General features: G+C 46.1%; 3 protein-coding genes across 12 annotated transcripts in view; 1 reads left to right on the top strand and 2 right to left on the bottom strand.

The window, feature by feature from the left end:
- FHIP1B (FHF complex subunit HOOK interacting protein 1B) overlaps positions 1-8,848 on the top strand; it is a 33,850-nt gene extending 25,002 nt beyond the window's left edge. For 8 of the 10 annotated variants that reach the window (XM_040258534.1, XM_040258533.1, XM_040258532.1 and 5 more), the window contains one exon: positions 1,047-8,848. In XM_040258534.1, coding sequence (XP_040114468.1) covers positions 1,047-1,411 — 365 coding nt within the window. In that variant the 3' untranslated portion in view covers positions 1,412-8,848. The remainder of the gene's footprint in view (positions 1-1,046) is intronic. The other 2 variants (XR_005724189.1, XR_005724190.1) reach the window with 1 other exon arrangement.
- Positions 1,892-5,563, bottom strand: CUNH11orf42 (chromosome unknown C11orf42 homolog). Its single transcript, XM_040258541.1, has 3 exons — positions 5,492-5,563; positions 2,289-3,087; positions 1,892-2,022 (listed from the first exon to the last, which is right to left on the bottom strand). Exons 1-3 carry the CDS (start codon positions 5,561-5,563, stop codon positions 1,892-1,894), a joined length of 1,002 nt encoding a protein of 333 aa, XP_040114475.1.
- Positions 8,849-10,696: 1,848 nt separating the features above from the next.
- LOC120876562 (olfactory receptor 52W1) lies at positions 10,697-11,637 on the bottom strand. Its single transcript, XM_040258543.1, is given in 2 exon segments — positions 10,697-11,079; positions 11,082-11,637. Coding segments are annotated over 2 exon segments (939 nt in total).
- Between the last annotated feature and the right edge of the window lie 4,117 nt (positions 11,638-15,754).

Here is a 15,754-nt window from a genome sequence, read left to right on the forward strand (position 1 = left end):
GATAGGGCAGTAAAATGGAAAGTTGGTGGAGCCCAAATTAGAGGAGAGTTGGGGATAGGGGGATTAGGCCAGGGATGAAAACAATCAAGGAGAACAAAATAAGGCAGAAGGGGCTACAGAAGCATGAGAAGAGCCTGGAGGGTTCCAGAGGGAGCAGATAGATGTAGATGCCAAAGAGTCTCTGGAAGAGGTGGGAGGAAGTGTGTGAACCTGCTTATGATGGACTCTAAAAGCCACATTTAATGTATCTGTTCAGTGTATCTCTGTCACCAGTATTAGAGGGAGAGGATGGGAATGATATGATCTGGAGACTAGATCCCCAGAGTCTAGGCCCTAGGTCTTTGACAGGGACAAGAATACATCCAGGGCCAACAGTGTCGGCAGGAAATTAGAGGAGAGAAGGCAGTATTTTCAGTGGTTCATTTGAACTGACATGTAGTTTTCTGGCCACAACCAGTGGGAGGGTAGCTTTGGTGGTTATAGGAAAGGAATTGGCGGAAGGCCAAGTGGTGGCACAGGAGAGTAGATCTTGGAGGGACAGCGGTGTGTGACAGATCTGATAGAGTCACTGAACTCTGATTGCATATATAGCCCCTGTGGGTATTGAAGGAGCAGAAGATGTGGCTGAGGTGTCATAGATGGGCAGGGGGAAAGGGGGAGTGTCTGACTCTAGTACAGGAGGGTGCTGGGCAGCAGGAAGTAAGGGCATGTTATAGATGGGGGAGAAAGAGCTTAGTGATCTAGAATAGTGATTGGAAAGGGAGGAGCAGTAAGAGAACCCCTCAAGGTAAAGGGACCTGGAGAAGGGAGAGGTCCTGTCTGGGAGTGAAGTGTCTGAAGGGTTGACTAAGCATGATGGTTGACTGGTGGGATGGCTGGATAGAGGGAAGGAGGCTGAGCAGGCAGCACTTAGGTGTTAAGAGTCCTAGTTGAGAAGTTCATGAACCTGGGAGGTGGGGGTAGGGTGAGGTGGGGAACTCTCCTCTCCCAGGCCAAGGGATTCTGCCTGACTTCAGCACCTTCCCGACACTCCTGTTTGTTCCCAGTGAAGAGCCGGAGGCCGTCCTTGGGGGAGCTACTCCTGCGGCATGCACACAGTCCAACCAGGGCTCGGCAGGCGGCACAGATGGTTCTCCAGCCTGGGAGAGACGGTGGCACAGGACTTGGCCTAGGTGGGGGCTCCCCTGGGGCCTCTACGCCGGTCCTACCCGCCCGGAGTGGGGCCCCTGAGCGCCAAGGTGAGGCTCTGCGAGTCAAGAATGCTGTCTACTGTGCAGTCATTTTCCCTGAGTTTCTCAAGGAGTTGGCTGCCATCTCCCAGGCACATGCTGTCACCTCGCCTTTCTTGTTGGATACTTCCGAGGAGGGGTCTGGCCCTCCTGTCTCAGGCTTCGGGCCCCTCAATCCTTAACTTTCTTCCATGGACAATCAGGGCCTTGAGTGGCCTGGGCTGGGGCCAGGGTGTAGGCTCCTTTTTATGTTTGGAGGCAGTGGCAAGAGGACTTTTTAATTTATTTCTGATGAATGTTTTCTGGAGAACTTGTTGCAATATGTATAAAAGGGAAATCTCTATTCTGTGCTCATTTTTCTTTTCCACCCTTTATCTGTGGGGCTGGGGCCCCAAGAAAGTTGTAAATAGATGGGGAAGTGGTCAGGGTGTGTTCTCTCTGGTGAGGACATGATGCCAAGGTTTCAAGGTACTTCTTAGGCCTTTAGAGGGTGAGGGGCAGGAAGCCTAGGGAAAAAAGCTGGGACTTCTCCTCCAGACCCCCACAGGAAGAAGCAGCATGGGCCCAGGATGTTTGGGGGAGCAGCAGTTGATGTTTATTGGGGACCAGTACCCCTATGTCAGATCTTGGGGGCCTCGCCCCCTGCATCTTTCGCCTCAGCTTCATTCGTCGCTGTCGAACTCCGAGGATAGACCCTGCAGCAGGGGCAGGGACATGGAGTGCCGGTCGGGGTCCCCGGGGCCCCCACCCTGGGCTCCTGGTGGGGGGCTGCGGGGGCTGAAGAGCCAGTTCTCTGCCAGGGTTGGGGATAGTCACAACTTGACTCGTGCCCTGGTCTTTCTGCCTCCCTGATCCCTCCCTCTGGTCTTCTGTGCTGTACCCACCCCCTCACCAGGACCATGCTTCCGTCTCACCCTCCCCTGGCTCCCTTACTCCATCCCCTTGACCAGGGTACAGTGTGGAGTTAATGTGTGGCCCACACATTCCTGGGCTATACTCCCCATGCACTTTCCCTCCACCGTATCCCAGCCCTCTCATCTTCATTTCCTCTAGCAGTACCTGACAGCATCTGGGGCCCCCTTCGGAAGGGGTTTCGGCCCTTGTAGGAGAATCTGGTTGGTCTGCCCTCTGGCCCTTCCTGGGGAGGTGGCGTAGGTGGGGCTGGGACAGGTGGGGGCACATCAGCAGCTTCGGGGATATCCTCAGAGGCTGATGTAGGGGCCGGAGGTGGCATGATGCTGAGGTTGGGTCTGGCCCAGCTGGCCCCTTGGGGCAGTGGGTCTTTGATCAGGGGCTTCTGTGGTCCCAGCACTCCCTTGGGTTGCAGTGAAAACTTGAGGCAGGAGAAGGCAATAGGCAGTGACCGTTGTAACCGGAGCAGCTGGGGCTCATGGGCTGTCGGCAGCAGCCCCAGCTGTAGCCAGGAACAGGAGAAGACCTGATAGATGATGTAGATGCTGTGGGTGCTTCGGAGCCAGGGAAGAGACTGCTGTAGGCTTACCTGCCCTGGTGGCAGCAGCAGGAAGGCCATCTTCTTGCGTAGACCCCCCATGTGTAAGCGGATCCGGCAGGGCTGCCCATCCAGCAGTCGCATTTCTTCATAGGTTATCTCTGCTCGGCTGTTTGGTGAGTATTCTCGAGTGCAGTGGGCGAAGGCACCCTCAGAGCCTGCCTGTTCCAGGAGGTTTGGTAGCAGCCCCACTGGTTGTAGTGCCCGCCGGCCCTGCCGACCTGGCAGAGCCAGGCGGCTGTGGGCTGGGCGGGACTGTTTCACTAAAACACCCAGTAGGTCATAGCACGCTGCATCAGACAGAAAAGGTACTGCCACTGCATTGGGCCCAAAGCGCTCCTCGATAACCTGTGGGCAGTCAGTAGATAGGTCAGGGACTAAGTTAGGGGCCAGGTTAGGAGTTGGTTAACCTGATAGTCTGCTCTAGATGGACCCTCCCTCTGTCAGTGTTCTTTATACTCCACAATGCGCTCAGAGTGTGGTGCTTCTTGCTTGTCTCCCAGTTCTTCCCTATAGCAAAGCCTGAATGTCTGCTGTGTGCCAGACTCTGCTAGATGCAAGAGACTTTGTCCTTGTCCTAAAACAACTCAGAGAGCAAACTGCAGAGCAGATGACTTAACAGCCTTTGTCTTTGATTGAAGAGGATCAAAGATAGTTTCTAGGTGGTAATACTTTAGCTTTGAGGGAATTAGTAAGCTAAGAGAATGGTCAGTCCAGGCAGAGGGAACAGCCAGTGAAAAAACTTGAACTTACAAACTAAGAGGGGCATAGTCAGGAACATATAATTTCATATTAAGTGTAGGGTATGGAGAGGGACAAGGATACAGGAGCTTAATTATTCAAGGCCTTATGTGTGTGCTAACTGATGGGAATTTTATCCTGAGGACAGTGGAAAGCCACTTGAAGAGCTCTGGTTAGGAGGGGCACGATTCAAGCAGGCATTTTAGAAAGTTAATTTTGTCTAAGAAGGCATAAAATAGAGAAAATAGAGAAAAGAGCATTGTAAAATTCCAGGCAAGACATGGTAAGGCCCTGAAGTAAAACCCTGGGGGAAGATACTTATGTTATAGAATTAGTAGGACTTGGTCACTTAAGGGGTGAGGGAAAAGGCATCCTCAACGATTATTCTTAGGTGATTGGTTAGATGCGTGCTGTTATTAACCAAGAGTGGATACACAAATAGTTTTGGAAGTCCATGGTTATTATACTATGTCTATAACCCCTTAGTATACACCTTCTGCCTGAGCTGAAGGATAGTTCTTGTGTGGCCTGGAGGCCTCATGTTTGTAATACTAGTTCCAATAGGCTTTTACGGATCACAGTTCCTCTTGGTTTAGTCCTTCTTGTCTTGGCCTTTTTGTGCTTGGTTTTTGCCATGAAAATTTATTAGGCCCTTATTTTTACCCTGAGGGCCCCAGTGTTATCCTAAAGTGCTCAGCTCTGTGCTAGGGTGAGTGTGTTCTTGGCAGAGTCACCATTTGAGACCACTGCTTGCTTCCACTGCACTTCTGGGTGGAAGTTCTGAGGACTTAGACTCCTGCAAATTTAGCCTCTTCCAGGGGCAGCCTGTGAAAGTGATGGTGGAAGATTATCTTCCTGGAGGTACCTTGGTGGTTTGAATTCTGAGTAAGGAGCCCTTGAGCCACATCCTGTTTAATGAGATGTCCTATGAGTGCCCTCTAACTCAGCAGTTCTGGAGAGAGGAAACCAGGTCACTCCAATGTGTCCTACTCCTTGAATTTGTCACATTATCACCAGTGATTTTTCCTGTATGTCTCTACCCTGACTTTCCTGAAAATTTTCCATTTAAATAGGACAGGGAGTTTTTCTGATTCTCAGAGGAGGTGTAGCTTTCTGATAGTTAAAGAGCTCATTTACTTCACCCCAATTGATCAGGACCATCCTTTCCCATTGCTGAGACTAGTTGCTCTCATTCTTGGGAGGACCTTGACTCTTCTCTTTCTGCCTAGGAAGCTGACCTCTGTGGTGAGCAAGTACTCCATTTCAAATGGGAGTTACATGCCATTAAAGGCTGCTTTGAGTTTACTGGGGACTTCAAGATGATTGTTTAAAACTTGGTGAGTTGCCTTCTGCAAATGTTTCAAATTCACTTTAATTCATATAACATGACCAGAATTGATCCCTAAATTCTCTAATCTCAGAAATTAGTGGCCATCTAAATTTGGTGTGGCTTTTTGGACACCAGCAACTCAGATAGAGCCGAAATCTGCCTGCTTCTGAAAATCTGTATATTTTGGCTTAAAACCCAAGTTTCTCATTCTGTGGAAGTTAAACTGGAGGGAATATCTGTGAAGAGGTCAAAGGTAAAGTTCAGGTTCTTTAGAAAATGTAAAAGGCCTTTCACCATTAGCCCCCGTACCTCTTCTTCCTCATTTTCATACTACTTCTTTGAACTCTGTTCCAGAGGACTATTTGCAGTTCACTAGTACACGTTTTTCTTTTCCCTTTCTTGGCTTTTGCCCATATTCTACCTTTAGTTAGTACACTGTTCACTCACTCCCGCCCTCCTTCCCCCCATTTAGGTGTTTCTTACACACTCTTTATGTGCCAGGTATTCCTCTTCCCTCCCTGTGAATAACTTCTACTTGTAGAGCTAGAATGTTACTCACTCCAGGAAGCCTTCCTGACCTTCTGAGTGTGTCCCCAACATAACACTTCTTCCTACTCTCATAGCTCCCCATCCATTGTCTTTCAAGGAAGCTTTCTTACTATTTTTGCCCTCTTTTCCTACCTTATCTTTGATGAGAGTCCAGGTGGCATCAGCTTCATCCAGTGTCAGCAGGTGGGGGGTACCAACCAACATGATGGGGTGTGGGAGGGGTTAGGCAGGGCAGTGGCTGCTGCAGGAACCCCAAGCTGCCCAGGGAGGTGAGGCCCCAGGTGCCAGACTCTGACCTACAGCAGCATGAGGTCATAGAGGTGCTGCTGGGTGCTGGGGCCTTGGGTGGGGCGAGGGCAGTCACTTTCATAACCCCACTCACTGTACCCACAACCTGAGTGCACACTTTTTAGTCGACCCGTTCATTCTCCTGCTTCAGTTGGGGAGGAAGATTCAGGTATCCATTAGGATGTGTTTATGTGTGTGTGTGTAGTTCTTGGTCTGAATTCTTTAAGGAAACAGGATCAAGTCTTTCTTCCTTAAAGCAATTTGCAATGCTCTGTTGTCAGTTGCAAATGACTTCTTTGTGAGGTTGGATTGGGGTCTTGAAAGACATGGGAGAAGCACAGATCAGGACTTAAACTGAGAACAAAGCAGTGGTTCTGAACCTTGGCTGTACTTTGGAACTAACCGAAAGCTTTAGAAATTACTAGTACCTGGATCCTATGCCCAAGGATTTTGATTGAATTGGTCAGGAATATGCCTGGGCATCAGGAATTCTAAAAGCTCCCAGGCAAGTCTAATGTGCAGCCTAGGTTGAAACCCATTATTAATGAGTGGGTTACAATTGCAATAAAAACCAGATGTGTGTAGGAGGGTGCCAAGCTGAGCAGTGACAGAGTGGAGGATAAGAATTGAATTGGGGTAGTGTTGCCTTAGTAACTGGAGAGAATTTTCAGGAAGCCAGAATTTCCCAGGTAAATTTAAGAAAAATTTTCTTCATCCTCTGTTCCCTTTCCTAGGCTGCTTTGTATCTGGTGGATGTTCTTTATGGCCCTAATCTTTGGTTTTCACTTGTGTCTCTGCCCCAAAATCTCAACCTGGTGTTTTGCTGAAGAAGAGTGTTTTTTTTTCCCCTGGAGAAGAACCACTCTAGAGAGTCTTTATAGTAGCTACTTTCCCACTCCACTCTTGTGTGCCTACGAAGACCCCTGGCATGTGGGGTGCATCCTCCCCTATCCCTCCCCAGCATGTAGGGTTACCCCACAAAGTTGGCCATTGTCTGAGCTGGCTGAGGTGATATGAGTATGGGGCACTGGGAAGGGTCCTACCATGGTGGGAGAGAGTATTGCCAGGAAAAGTTTCCTAGAGGAGCAGTGACTGGCCACAGTGACTACCCTAGACAGAGCTAGGATATCAGGTCTTTGAGCAAAGTTTTGACTGAGCATGCACCATGGTCCAGGAGAAGAATTAGTATTCAAATCTTTGTTAAATTGTGTTAGAGACTATTCCAGACACTTCAAATAAATTATCTTAGTGAATCCTTTTAGTATCCTTGAAGTAGATAGTGTCATTTCCATTTTATGGGTGAATTAACAGACTCAGAGAGGTTAAATAAATTCAGTGCAAGGCATACAGTGAGTTATTGGAGAATCTGAGATTCAAATCCACACCTGCCTGACTCCAGCTTTAACCATTGACCAGTAGTTCTTTTTTGGTGAAGGGAGAGATCAACATGTTCCTTCTGCTCACCTGAGAGTGTTGGGAGAGCTGTGTGCAGGTTGAAGTACAACGTGGTGTGGAGAAAAGGAAATGGGTAGGATGAGAAAAGAGGTGCAGTAGACCAAACCAGAAATCCCAAGTTTCTTGTTACGTGAAACCAAGTCACTTCCTTCTGATGCCCCTTTGGCACATTTTTAGTTATGGCTGATGAGGAGAGGTCACCTCGTATAGTTGGCACCTCTTTTCTCTTAGAAAGGAATTCTGAGTGAGGTGGACAGAGGTAGAGAGCAGACAAGGACAAGATGCTTGGGGGAAAGCTGGCCATCAGTACAAGGAGACAGATGCAGAGGGACAGAGACAGTGAGAGCTGCTGGGAGACAGAGGCAGGAAGTAATACACATCTGTCTCCTGAGGGGGGAATCCAGATTGAGAAGCAGGTGGATGAAGCAGGTGCAGGGATGATGTGCTGTTGGTGAAATCAGATGAGGCTCTCTTTTCAGATTCTGTTCATAGCGGGGGCTCAGAGAGGAACTTGGATACAGTTCAACTCCTTGGCCAGAGTCCTACACCTCTGTCTTCTCTCTCTTGCTGTCTGATTACCATGATTCTCCAGACTCCCTAATCCCTTATTGCCCTACCCTAAGTAAATCTGTCTTTCCTTTTGGCACATAGAATCTGAGACTGAAAATAGTTGAAGGAAAAGAGATGACAGCTGAGTTCTGGGTGGAGTTGATGAGCCCAAGGACTGGGCTGTTTGGGCCATATCCTGTTGATAGGTTTCTCCACCACTGTAGCACCTTCTGTGGTCTTCCTTGGGAAAGGGGCATAGCTCATCAGCGTATTTAAGGAGTGACCAGAGTGGAGAGCACGAGGGGAACAAACAGGTGGGGGCTGTTACCAGAGAACAGTGCTGCTTTCTGCAAGAACTTCTAGGGTAGTATAGCATGGTGTTGGTAGCAAAGACTTTAGAGTGACAAAGAGTCCTAACAGGTCTCTTCACTTCTCTTGGGCTACAGGGATAATCCTACAGGTCCCTAATCCCTTATTTGAAATATTTTGGGATGGGTATGTTTTGGAATTCAGGATGATTCAGATTTTAGAAAGAGAATATAGTGCCTTTGTGATACGTAAAGGAATACCCCAGTGAGATTCAGGGCAGTGCCCTACTGTAATCAAATCTATCAATGTTTCTGTAGCTAAATATATGAATATTCACACTAAGTGAGATAAATATTATAAATATGATCGTGACGGGTCAGGCCAGATTTTGGGTCAAAGTTATGAACAAACTATTGTTTCTTCAGAGATTTTTTTATTTTGGAACTATAGATAAGGGATTATGAGCTTATAATTGTTCTCAGGTTGTTGTGGAGGAGTAAGCGTGCCAGAAAAGCCTTCTAAACACACCACATGGTAGGTATGTATGCAATCTCAATTCAAAACAAAATACAAATGTCCAAGGGGGTGGACTTTTTGACTTACAGTGGACAATGTACGGCTTTGGACTCCGCTGCCTTGGGAGTTGTGCACAACCACAGAGCGAAGGTGCCTTAGAAGAGAGGCTTCCTGTGGTGGGTGGGGAATGGGATTCATTGCTTTTGAACATTGGCTGCATATGATTTCCCTTTTCATGTACCAGAGGGGGAAGGTGTGTGTGTACGTGTGTGTGTGTGTGCACGTGTGCGCGTGTGTGTGTGTGACACAGGACTGTCACACATTTCTTTATATTTCTTTATAATAATGTTGTAATAAATATCTTACTGCATACATGTTTGTTCACATCTCTCATTATTTTGTCAATATATATTTTTTGAGGAGGTTTCACTAAGAGAAAGATGTGTACATCTTAAAAGACCAATGACCCATTAGGGTTAGAATTTTATCAATGTTATCTGCAAAATCATTGCCTGGATGGTTTTTTACCTCAGCACTTCATGAAAAAGGTTAGTCTTGAGAAAGACTGAGTCCACACTTGGGCTGAGAAAAACTGGATTTGCTCCTTGTCCACTTGGCTTCAGTGTGACAACACTCTGAAAATCACACAGCTTCTGGGCTGTCTCTGTAGTTACTTGATGAGGACCTGGAGATGGCATCCCTTGCTTTTCTTCAGATCTGCAGCCCCCCGTGTGGCATCCAATGGTGCTCGGTCCAGCTGCCTGTGCCAAGTGGTCTGATTGCTCCTGGTTCAGGTCTTCGTGATTAACTCCAGTACCCACTGTTAATTTTCCGGGAGAGCTTAGGTCTGGCTGTGCAGCCTGCAGCTTTCTCTGACTGCGTAACTGTCTCCCTACCTTTTATGTGAGAATATACTCATTCTAGACTTAATGCCAGGCTTCCCTGGTGGCTCAGCAGTAAAAGAAGCCTCCTGCAGTGCAGGAGATGGGTAGGGAAGATCCCCTGGGGGAGGAAATGGTAATCCACTCCAGTGTTCTTGCCTGGGAAAGCCCATGGACAGAAGAGCCTGATGGGCTAGAGTGCCTGGGGTTGCAGAGTTGAACACGACTGGACACATGACTGACCACGCACCCAGACTTAATGCTGGCCTCAGAGATCTTTCTGTGCAAGGTCCTTGCAGTTTGGAGTTTTTTTTAATAGAAAGTGAATCCCATGTTAGGCAACACCACAACACTTCCTGTTTAATATCTCTGTTCTTGGCAGCCACAGCAGTGTGAAATATTCCTATTTCATCATATTGCACCAACATCGTGTGCTTCTCATGATGCTGGCCAGGACAGATGGGGGTGCTGATGAGAATTTTATTTGAGAATTCTATATTCTTGTTTGAGGATGCACAAAAGGGCATGTTGGTAAGAGAAGATAATGATCTCTGGCAAACAGGTGAAGTGGTTACAGTGATTTTTCTGGGCTATCAAAATTTCAGCTGAAGCCCTGACCCTTGATGCTATAGGCCCAGGGTGAGAAGTTCTAGTCATCAATATCTGAGACTTTGGCAGAGCAGTGAGGGTAGGGGGAATAGTGGTTTACATATAGAGACCAAGGAGGTTCTCTGAACTGAGAATGTCTTCAGGATCAGGGTCTTGGAAAAATTTGGGAATCCAGGGCACCTTATCCCAATTATCAGAAAGTGGGGAATAAGCCTGCTTAACTCCTTCCTGAAGGATAGACTGAAAACAGAATCAGGCTCCAGGAATAGAGGGAGGGCTATAATCCCAGACAGGTGCCCAAGTGCTTGCTTTCAGAGGCTGTGTCACTCTTTCCAGACCCCTGGGTCCAGGATCTGTAGAGAAGCTTTGGTGTGGGAATGTGGGCAGACTTAGGTTAAAATGATGGAGTAGAGTTGCAGGAGAAAGAGGAGGGTGGTTTTAAGTTAAATCATGTGTATTGTGATCCCAGGATTATTCCCTGGCACCTTTTCTTATCTCTTCTGCATGGCAACATGGTTGCCCATCTCCTATCTCCTCCCAAGCAGGATGCATGGCTAGACCAGTCTACAGATGCCACTGGTATACCGAGACTTCACAGCAAATACCTGTTGAGTGGTTGTCACAGTCATACGCAGACCATGGGACAAAGATGACACCACACCTCCAGACCCCAGACTCCTCTGAATGTCCCCTCTCTCCCACCCTCAGGCTCCCTTGTTTTCATTGCCCATTAGAACTGGCTTTTCTTGAATGTGAAGATTTCTAGGAGCCGGTCCCTGATCTGCTTCGTGCGGGCCCCATAGATGAGAGGGTTAAGGGCAGGTGGCAGCAGCAAATAGATGTTAGAGAGAAGGATGTGCACAGGCTTGGGGACGGTGTGACGACCAAAGCGGTGTGTGAGGTAGGAGAAGAGACCAGGCACATAGAAGGCTAGAATGACACAGATGTGGGAACTGCATGTACCAAAGGCCTCGGCACGGGCTTCCCGGGTAGGCAGCTGCAGCACAGCGTGGGCGATGAGCCCGTAGGAGCCTGTGATGCCTAGAATATCTATCCCTGACACAGCCCGCGAAAGCACCAGCCCGTGCAAGTTGTTGGCGCGTGTGTCGCCCCCACCAGCCCCACCGCTGCCACGCGTGCACAGTAGACGTGGGGTGTGGTCTGGGCTCGGAAGTGCTCAAATCGTGCAACCAGCAGAGGGAGAGGCACGACAATGGCCAGGGCTGCATACCCCACGCGGGCTTCGGTGACTAGGATGGGGTAGTGCAATGGACGCCCTACTGCCACAGCACGGCCACAGGCCATGGCCAACAGTGCACCGGATTCCACAGCTGTCAGTGCGTGAACAAAGAACATCTGGACCAGGCGGGCAGCGTATGGCACGGGCCGGGGCCCGAGCCACAGCACAGCTAGCAGCCCTGGAGCTGTAGATGTGGCTAAGCTCAGATCTGTGGCTGCCAGAGTGGCCAGGAGCAGAAACATGGGCTGATGCAGGGTGGAGTCTGTCTGCACCACTGCCGGCAGTGCTCCATTGCCCAGCAGGGAAAGCAGATACATGGGCCCAAAGACCAGTGTCAGCCAGCCCTGCACACCCGCTAGCCCTGGGATGCCAGTCAGTATGAAGAAGGTTGGGCGTGAGAAAGTAGAGTTGGGCTGTGGAGCTTCTGTCATCCTGTGGGGTCAGAGCTTTTGGGCTCATGGAAGCATGACTCATGATGGGTAAAGGACAAAGGGAGAAATTTTGGGGGTGTCACAGTGGCACAGATCCATCCATATACGTGTAGGAGTCGTGCAGGGCTGAGAGGCCGTGGTATAACCTTTGACTGGGGTTATATGGATATAACCTTGGATAACCAGGGTCACAACCCTACCTAGGGTGGAAGAATCCTTTTGCCTGAAAGTCCATGAGCATTGGGGGAGCAAAGGGGGACAGTGGAAGTGAAGTAGGGGTGTCACTGCTGCAGTGCTAGAATAGCTGGAGCCGTCCAGTTGGGGCCCAGCTGAGAGTGGAGCTGAGATGTCTCAGTCTCTGCAGAGGGAGAGAAAGCCAGTGCTGGGTGGCAATCAGGCCTCAGGCTGGTCCTGTTCCTGACTATATTTTAGGCAGAACTCCTGGGCCCAGCTTCCTCAGCTCTACAGCAGGAGTGGGCACAATGATCTTATGTGTTGCCCAGCTTTAACATTCTGGGCACCAGCTCTCCAGGAAGAAAGGAAAAGAGCAGAGAGAAAGGGAGAAACAGGAGGAGGAGGCAGAAGGGGCCTGGAGCAAAGTAGGGAGGCTGATATGATAGGAGAAAATCTGGTGGGCTTTTGGGGTGTGGGGTTCTTCTGTTTTTCTTCACTCCATGCTGAAGTAATGAACACAGGCTAGAGAGTTGACGCTGGGCAAGCAACGGAGAATTGACGTGGGAAGCAACGGAGAAAGAGAGATGGCAGCAAAGAAAGGAACTTCTCGTCTCCTTTCCTTCTTCACATTCCAGAAGGGGGGGTCACATTCCAGAACTGAGTCTCATTCCTGGGGTGCCAGAGGCAGAGCAGGTGACAGAGGAGGAAGAAATAGCACTCAACACAGACTAGCAGCCAGAGGAGGAAGAAGTATCTCTGGTGTTGGAGGAGTAGGGTGAGTAGAACCAGTTTCTCCCAGAACCCAGCCCACAGCAGAAACTTAATAAAGGTTGGATGGATAAATGAAGGAGGAAAAAAGCCCCAGAAGACTTGACTGAGGGAAGGTCCTAAGCACCATTTGTTTGCAGCTTCTCTTCTCCTTGACTGCTATCTGTGGGGCCCTTTATGTGACTGTTCTACCTGCTTCCCTCAGGGCCCTTACCCCTCCCACCTGAGCCATATTAACTCTTCCTTGTTCTGCGTCTGATAGCCTGGGTAACTCAGGAAGTAGTGTAAAGAGGCAGAGATGGGGACAATGATGAAAGAGAGCTTTCTTTATTCTTTAATAGCATCAGTTCCCCTCTATTGTAATTATTTGTCTCTCTTTCCTCTACTAGACTGAAAGAGTTAGAGGGGTGCTGCTTATTAGCCTCAATATAACCACCACTTATCATAATATCTGGTAGTTATTGTCAATAAATAAATATTTATTGCTCTTAATTGTGGGACAAAACTGCTGGCCCCAAATGGCCACCCAGACAGCATCTGCTGACTAACAGTGGTGCCTACAGTTTCCGAAGGCTTCAGTATCCATGGAAATGAAAAAGATTCACCATCCACAAGTCCACTGAGTAAAATTCTTTCTGCTATGATGAGACATATTCTAACAATCACCACAGTATGTAAGATAAAATAACAAAATCACAGGGACTGTGGAAAAAAATAGGAGTAGGGACATAACATTAAAATCTTCATCAGTAAAACATCTGAGAAAGAATGTGACCCTAGTGGTACCAAATGGTAGTGGTGTTTTACATACGTTAAACGGTTAGGATGGAGCGGAACTTGTGGGATGAGCCAAAGTGGTTCTAGGGAGTATCAGCAATAAATGCCTACATTAAAAAGCAAGAAAGATTCCATTTAAACTCTCCCCCTTCAGGAACTGGAAAAAGAACAAATTGAGCCCTAAGTTACCAGAAGAAAGAAAAGATTAGAGCAGAAAGACATGAACAGGAAAATAGAAAATATTAACCAAAGTTAGTTCTTTGAAAAGATAAATTAATAAACCCTTAGCTAGACTCACCAAGGGAAACAAGAGATCAAATCAATAAAATTATAAATAGAAAGGAGACATTAGCATGGATACCACAGAAATTCTAAGAATTATGAGAGGCTACTGTGAATGAACTCTACCAACAAACTGAACAACCTAGAAGAAATGGGAACATTCTTAGAAGCATAACTTATAATTCAAGACTGGATCAGGAAAAAATAGAAAATCTGAATAGATCAGTTACTAGTAAGGAGATTGAATCAGTAATCAAAATTCTACCAATGAAGAAAAGTCCAGGACCGGATGGTTTCACTAGTAAATTTTTGCCAAATATTTTAAATAAGAATTAACCCATGCTTTCTTAAACTCTTTCAAAAAAGTTTAAGAGGAGGGACAACTCCCAAACTCATTTCATAAGACCAGCATTCTGATAACAAAATCAGAAAAGGACGCTACTAGAAAAGAAAAGTATAGGCCAGTATCCCTGATAAATATGAATGCAAACATTCTCAATAAATTACAGCAAATCAAATTTAAACTATTCCAAAATCTTGCAGGATAAGGAAGGCTTCTTAACTCATTCTATGAGGCAAACACCACTCTGATATCAAAACCAGACAAAGATATCACAGGAACAAAAAGAGAATTACAGGTCAATTGAACATAAATGCAAAAATCCTCAATAGAATATTAGCAACAAATTCAACAATACATTAAAAGGATCATAAACCGGGATCAAGTATAGGATTTTCCCTGGGATTCAAGGGTGATTCAGCATAAACATGAAGCAATGTGATACATCATGTTAATAAAATGAAAAATCACATGACCATCTCAATAGATGCAGAAAAAGCATGACAAAATTCAGCATCCTCTTATGATAAAAACTCATAAAAAATTAGGCATAGAAGGAATATATCTCATAAAAAGGCCATATATGACAAGCTCATATCAACTTTTCACTGTACTCAGTGGTGAAAGGTTGAAAACTTGTCCTCTAAAATCAAAACAAGACAGTTTCACCACTGTCAGCCACTCTCAGCACCCATTTTCAACATAGTGCTAGAAGTCCTGGCCACAACAAGAAGGCAAGAAAAAGAAATAAAAGGTATCTGAAGTGGAAAGGAAGAAGCAAAATGGTCTCTATTTTTAGATAACATGATTTTTACATATAGAAAATCCTGAAAACAATCAAAAAGCTGTTAGAACTGATCAATGAATTGAATAAACTTGCAGGATACAAAATTAACTTCCAAAAATCAATAGCATTTTATACTAATGACAAATTTTATGAAAAAGAAATAAAAGAAATTGGTCTCATTTACAATAGCATCAAAAACAATAAAATAGGGAAAAAATTTGACTAAGAAGATGAAATATCTCTATTCTAAAAGCTATTGATATAAGACATTGATGAAAGAAATTGAACAAGACAGATAAATGGGAAATGTGTTCATGGATTGGAAGAATTAAGTTTATTAAAATGTCATTACCACCAAAAGTCATCTATAGATTCAATGCAATCTCTATCAAGATTCCTATAGCATATTTTTAGTAGAAAAAAACCTCTTAAAATTTATAAGGAACCACAAAGACCTTGAATAACCAAAGACATCCTGAGAAAGAAGATCATAAAACTATATAGTTACTGAAACAGTGGATACACTGGGCAAAGAGAGGGTGGGAAGAATTGAGAGAGTAGTATAGGCATACATACACTACCATGTGTAAAATAGCTAGGTAGGGGGAAGCTATTTTTTCTCCACTGAGTATTCTTAGCTTCCTTGTCAAATATTAGTTGACTGTATATACTTGGGTTTATTCCTAGGCTCTCAATTCTGTTCCATTGATCTATTTGTCTACTTTTCTGCCAATATCATACTGTTATTATTTTTCATTAAAACTTTTAAAATATAAATTTATTTATTTTAATTGGAGGCTAATTACTTTACAATATTGTATTGGTTTTGCCATACATTGACATTTTCTTTATTTTTTAATTGTAGTATAATTTGTTTACAATGTTGTGTTTCTGCTGTCCAACAATGTGAATCATACATACATACATACATACAGGTATGATCTAAATCATACATACATACATACATATAGGTATGACCTAAATCACAC

The sequence above is a fragment of the Oryx dammah genome, unplaced genomic scaffold (genome assembly GCF_014754425.2).
Source record: "Oryx dammah isolate SB20612 unplaced genomic scaffold, SCBI_Odam_1.1 HiC_scaffold_17, whole genome shotgun sequence".
In the NCBI taxonomy this organism is placed as follows: domain Eukaryota; kingdom Metazoa; phylum Chordata; class Mammalia; order Artiodactyla; family Bovidae; genus Oryx; species Oryx dammah.

Excerpts from the sequence above, each read along its gene's own strand:
- CUNH11orf42 (XM_040258541.1), bottom strand. The coding sequence starts at position 5,563 with ATGTTGGTTGGTACCCCCCACCTGCTGACACTGGATGAAGCTGATGCC. Across the intron at positions 3,088-5,491 it reads GGACTCTCATCAAAGATAAG|GTTATCGAGGAGCGCTTTGG; the intron begins GTAGGAAAAGAG and ends GACTGCCCACAG. Across the intron at positions 2,023-2,288 it reads GGGGCCCCAGATGCTGTCAG|AGAACTGGCTCTTCAGCCCC; the intron begins GTACTGCTAGAG and ends CAACCCTGGCAG.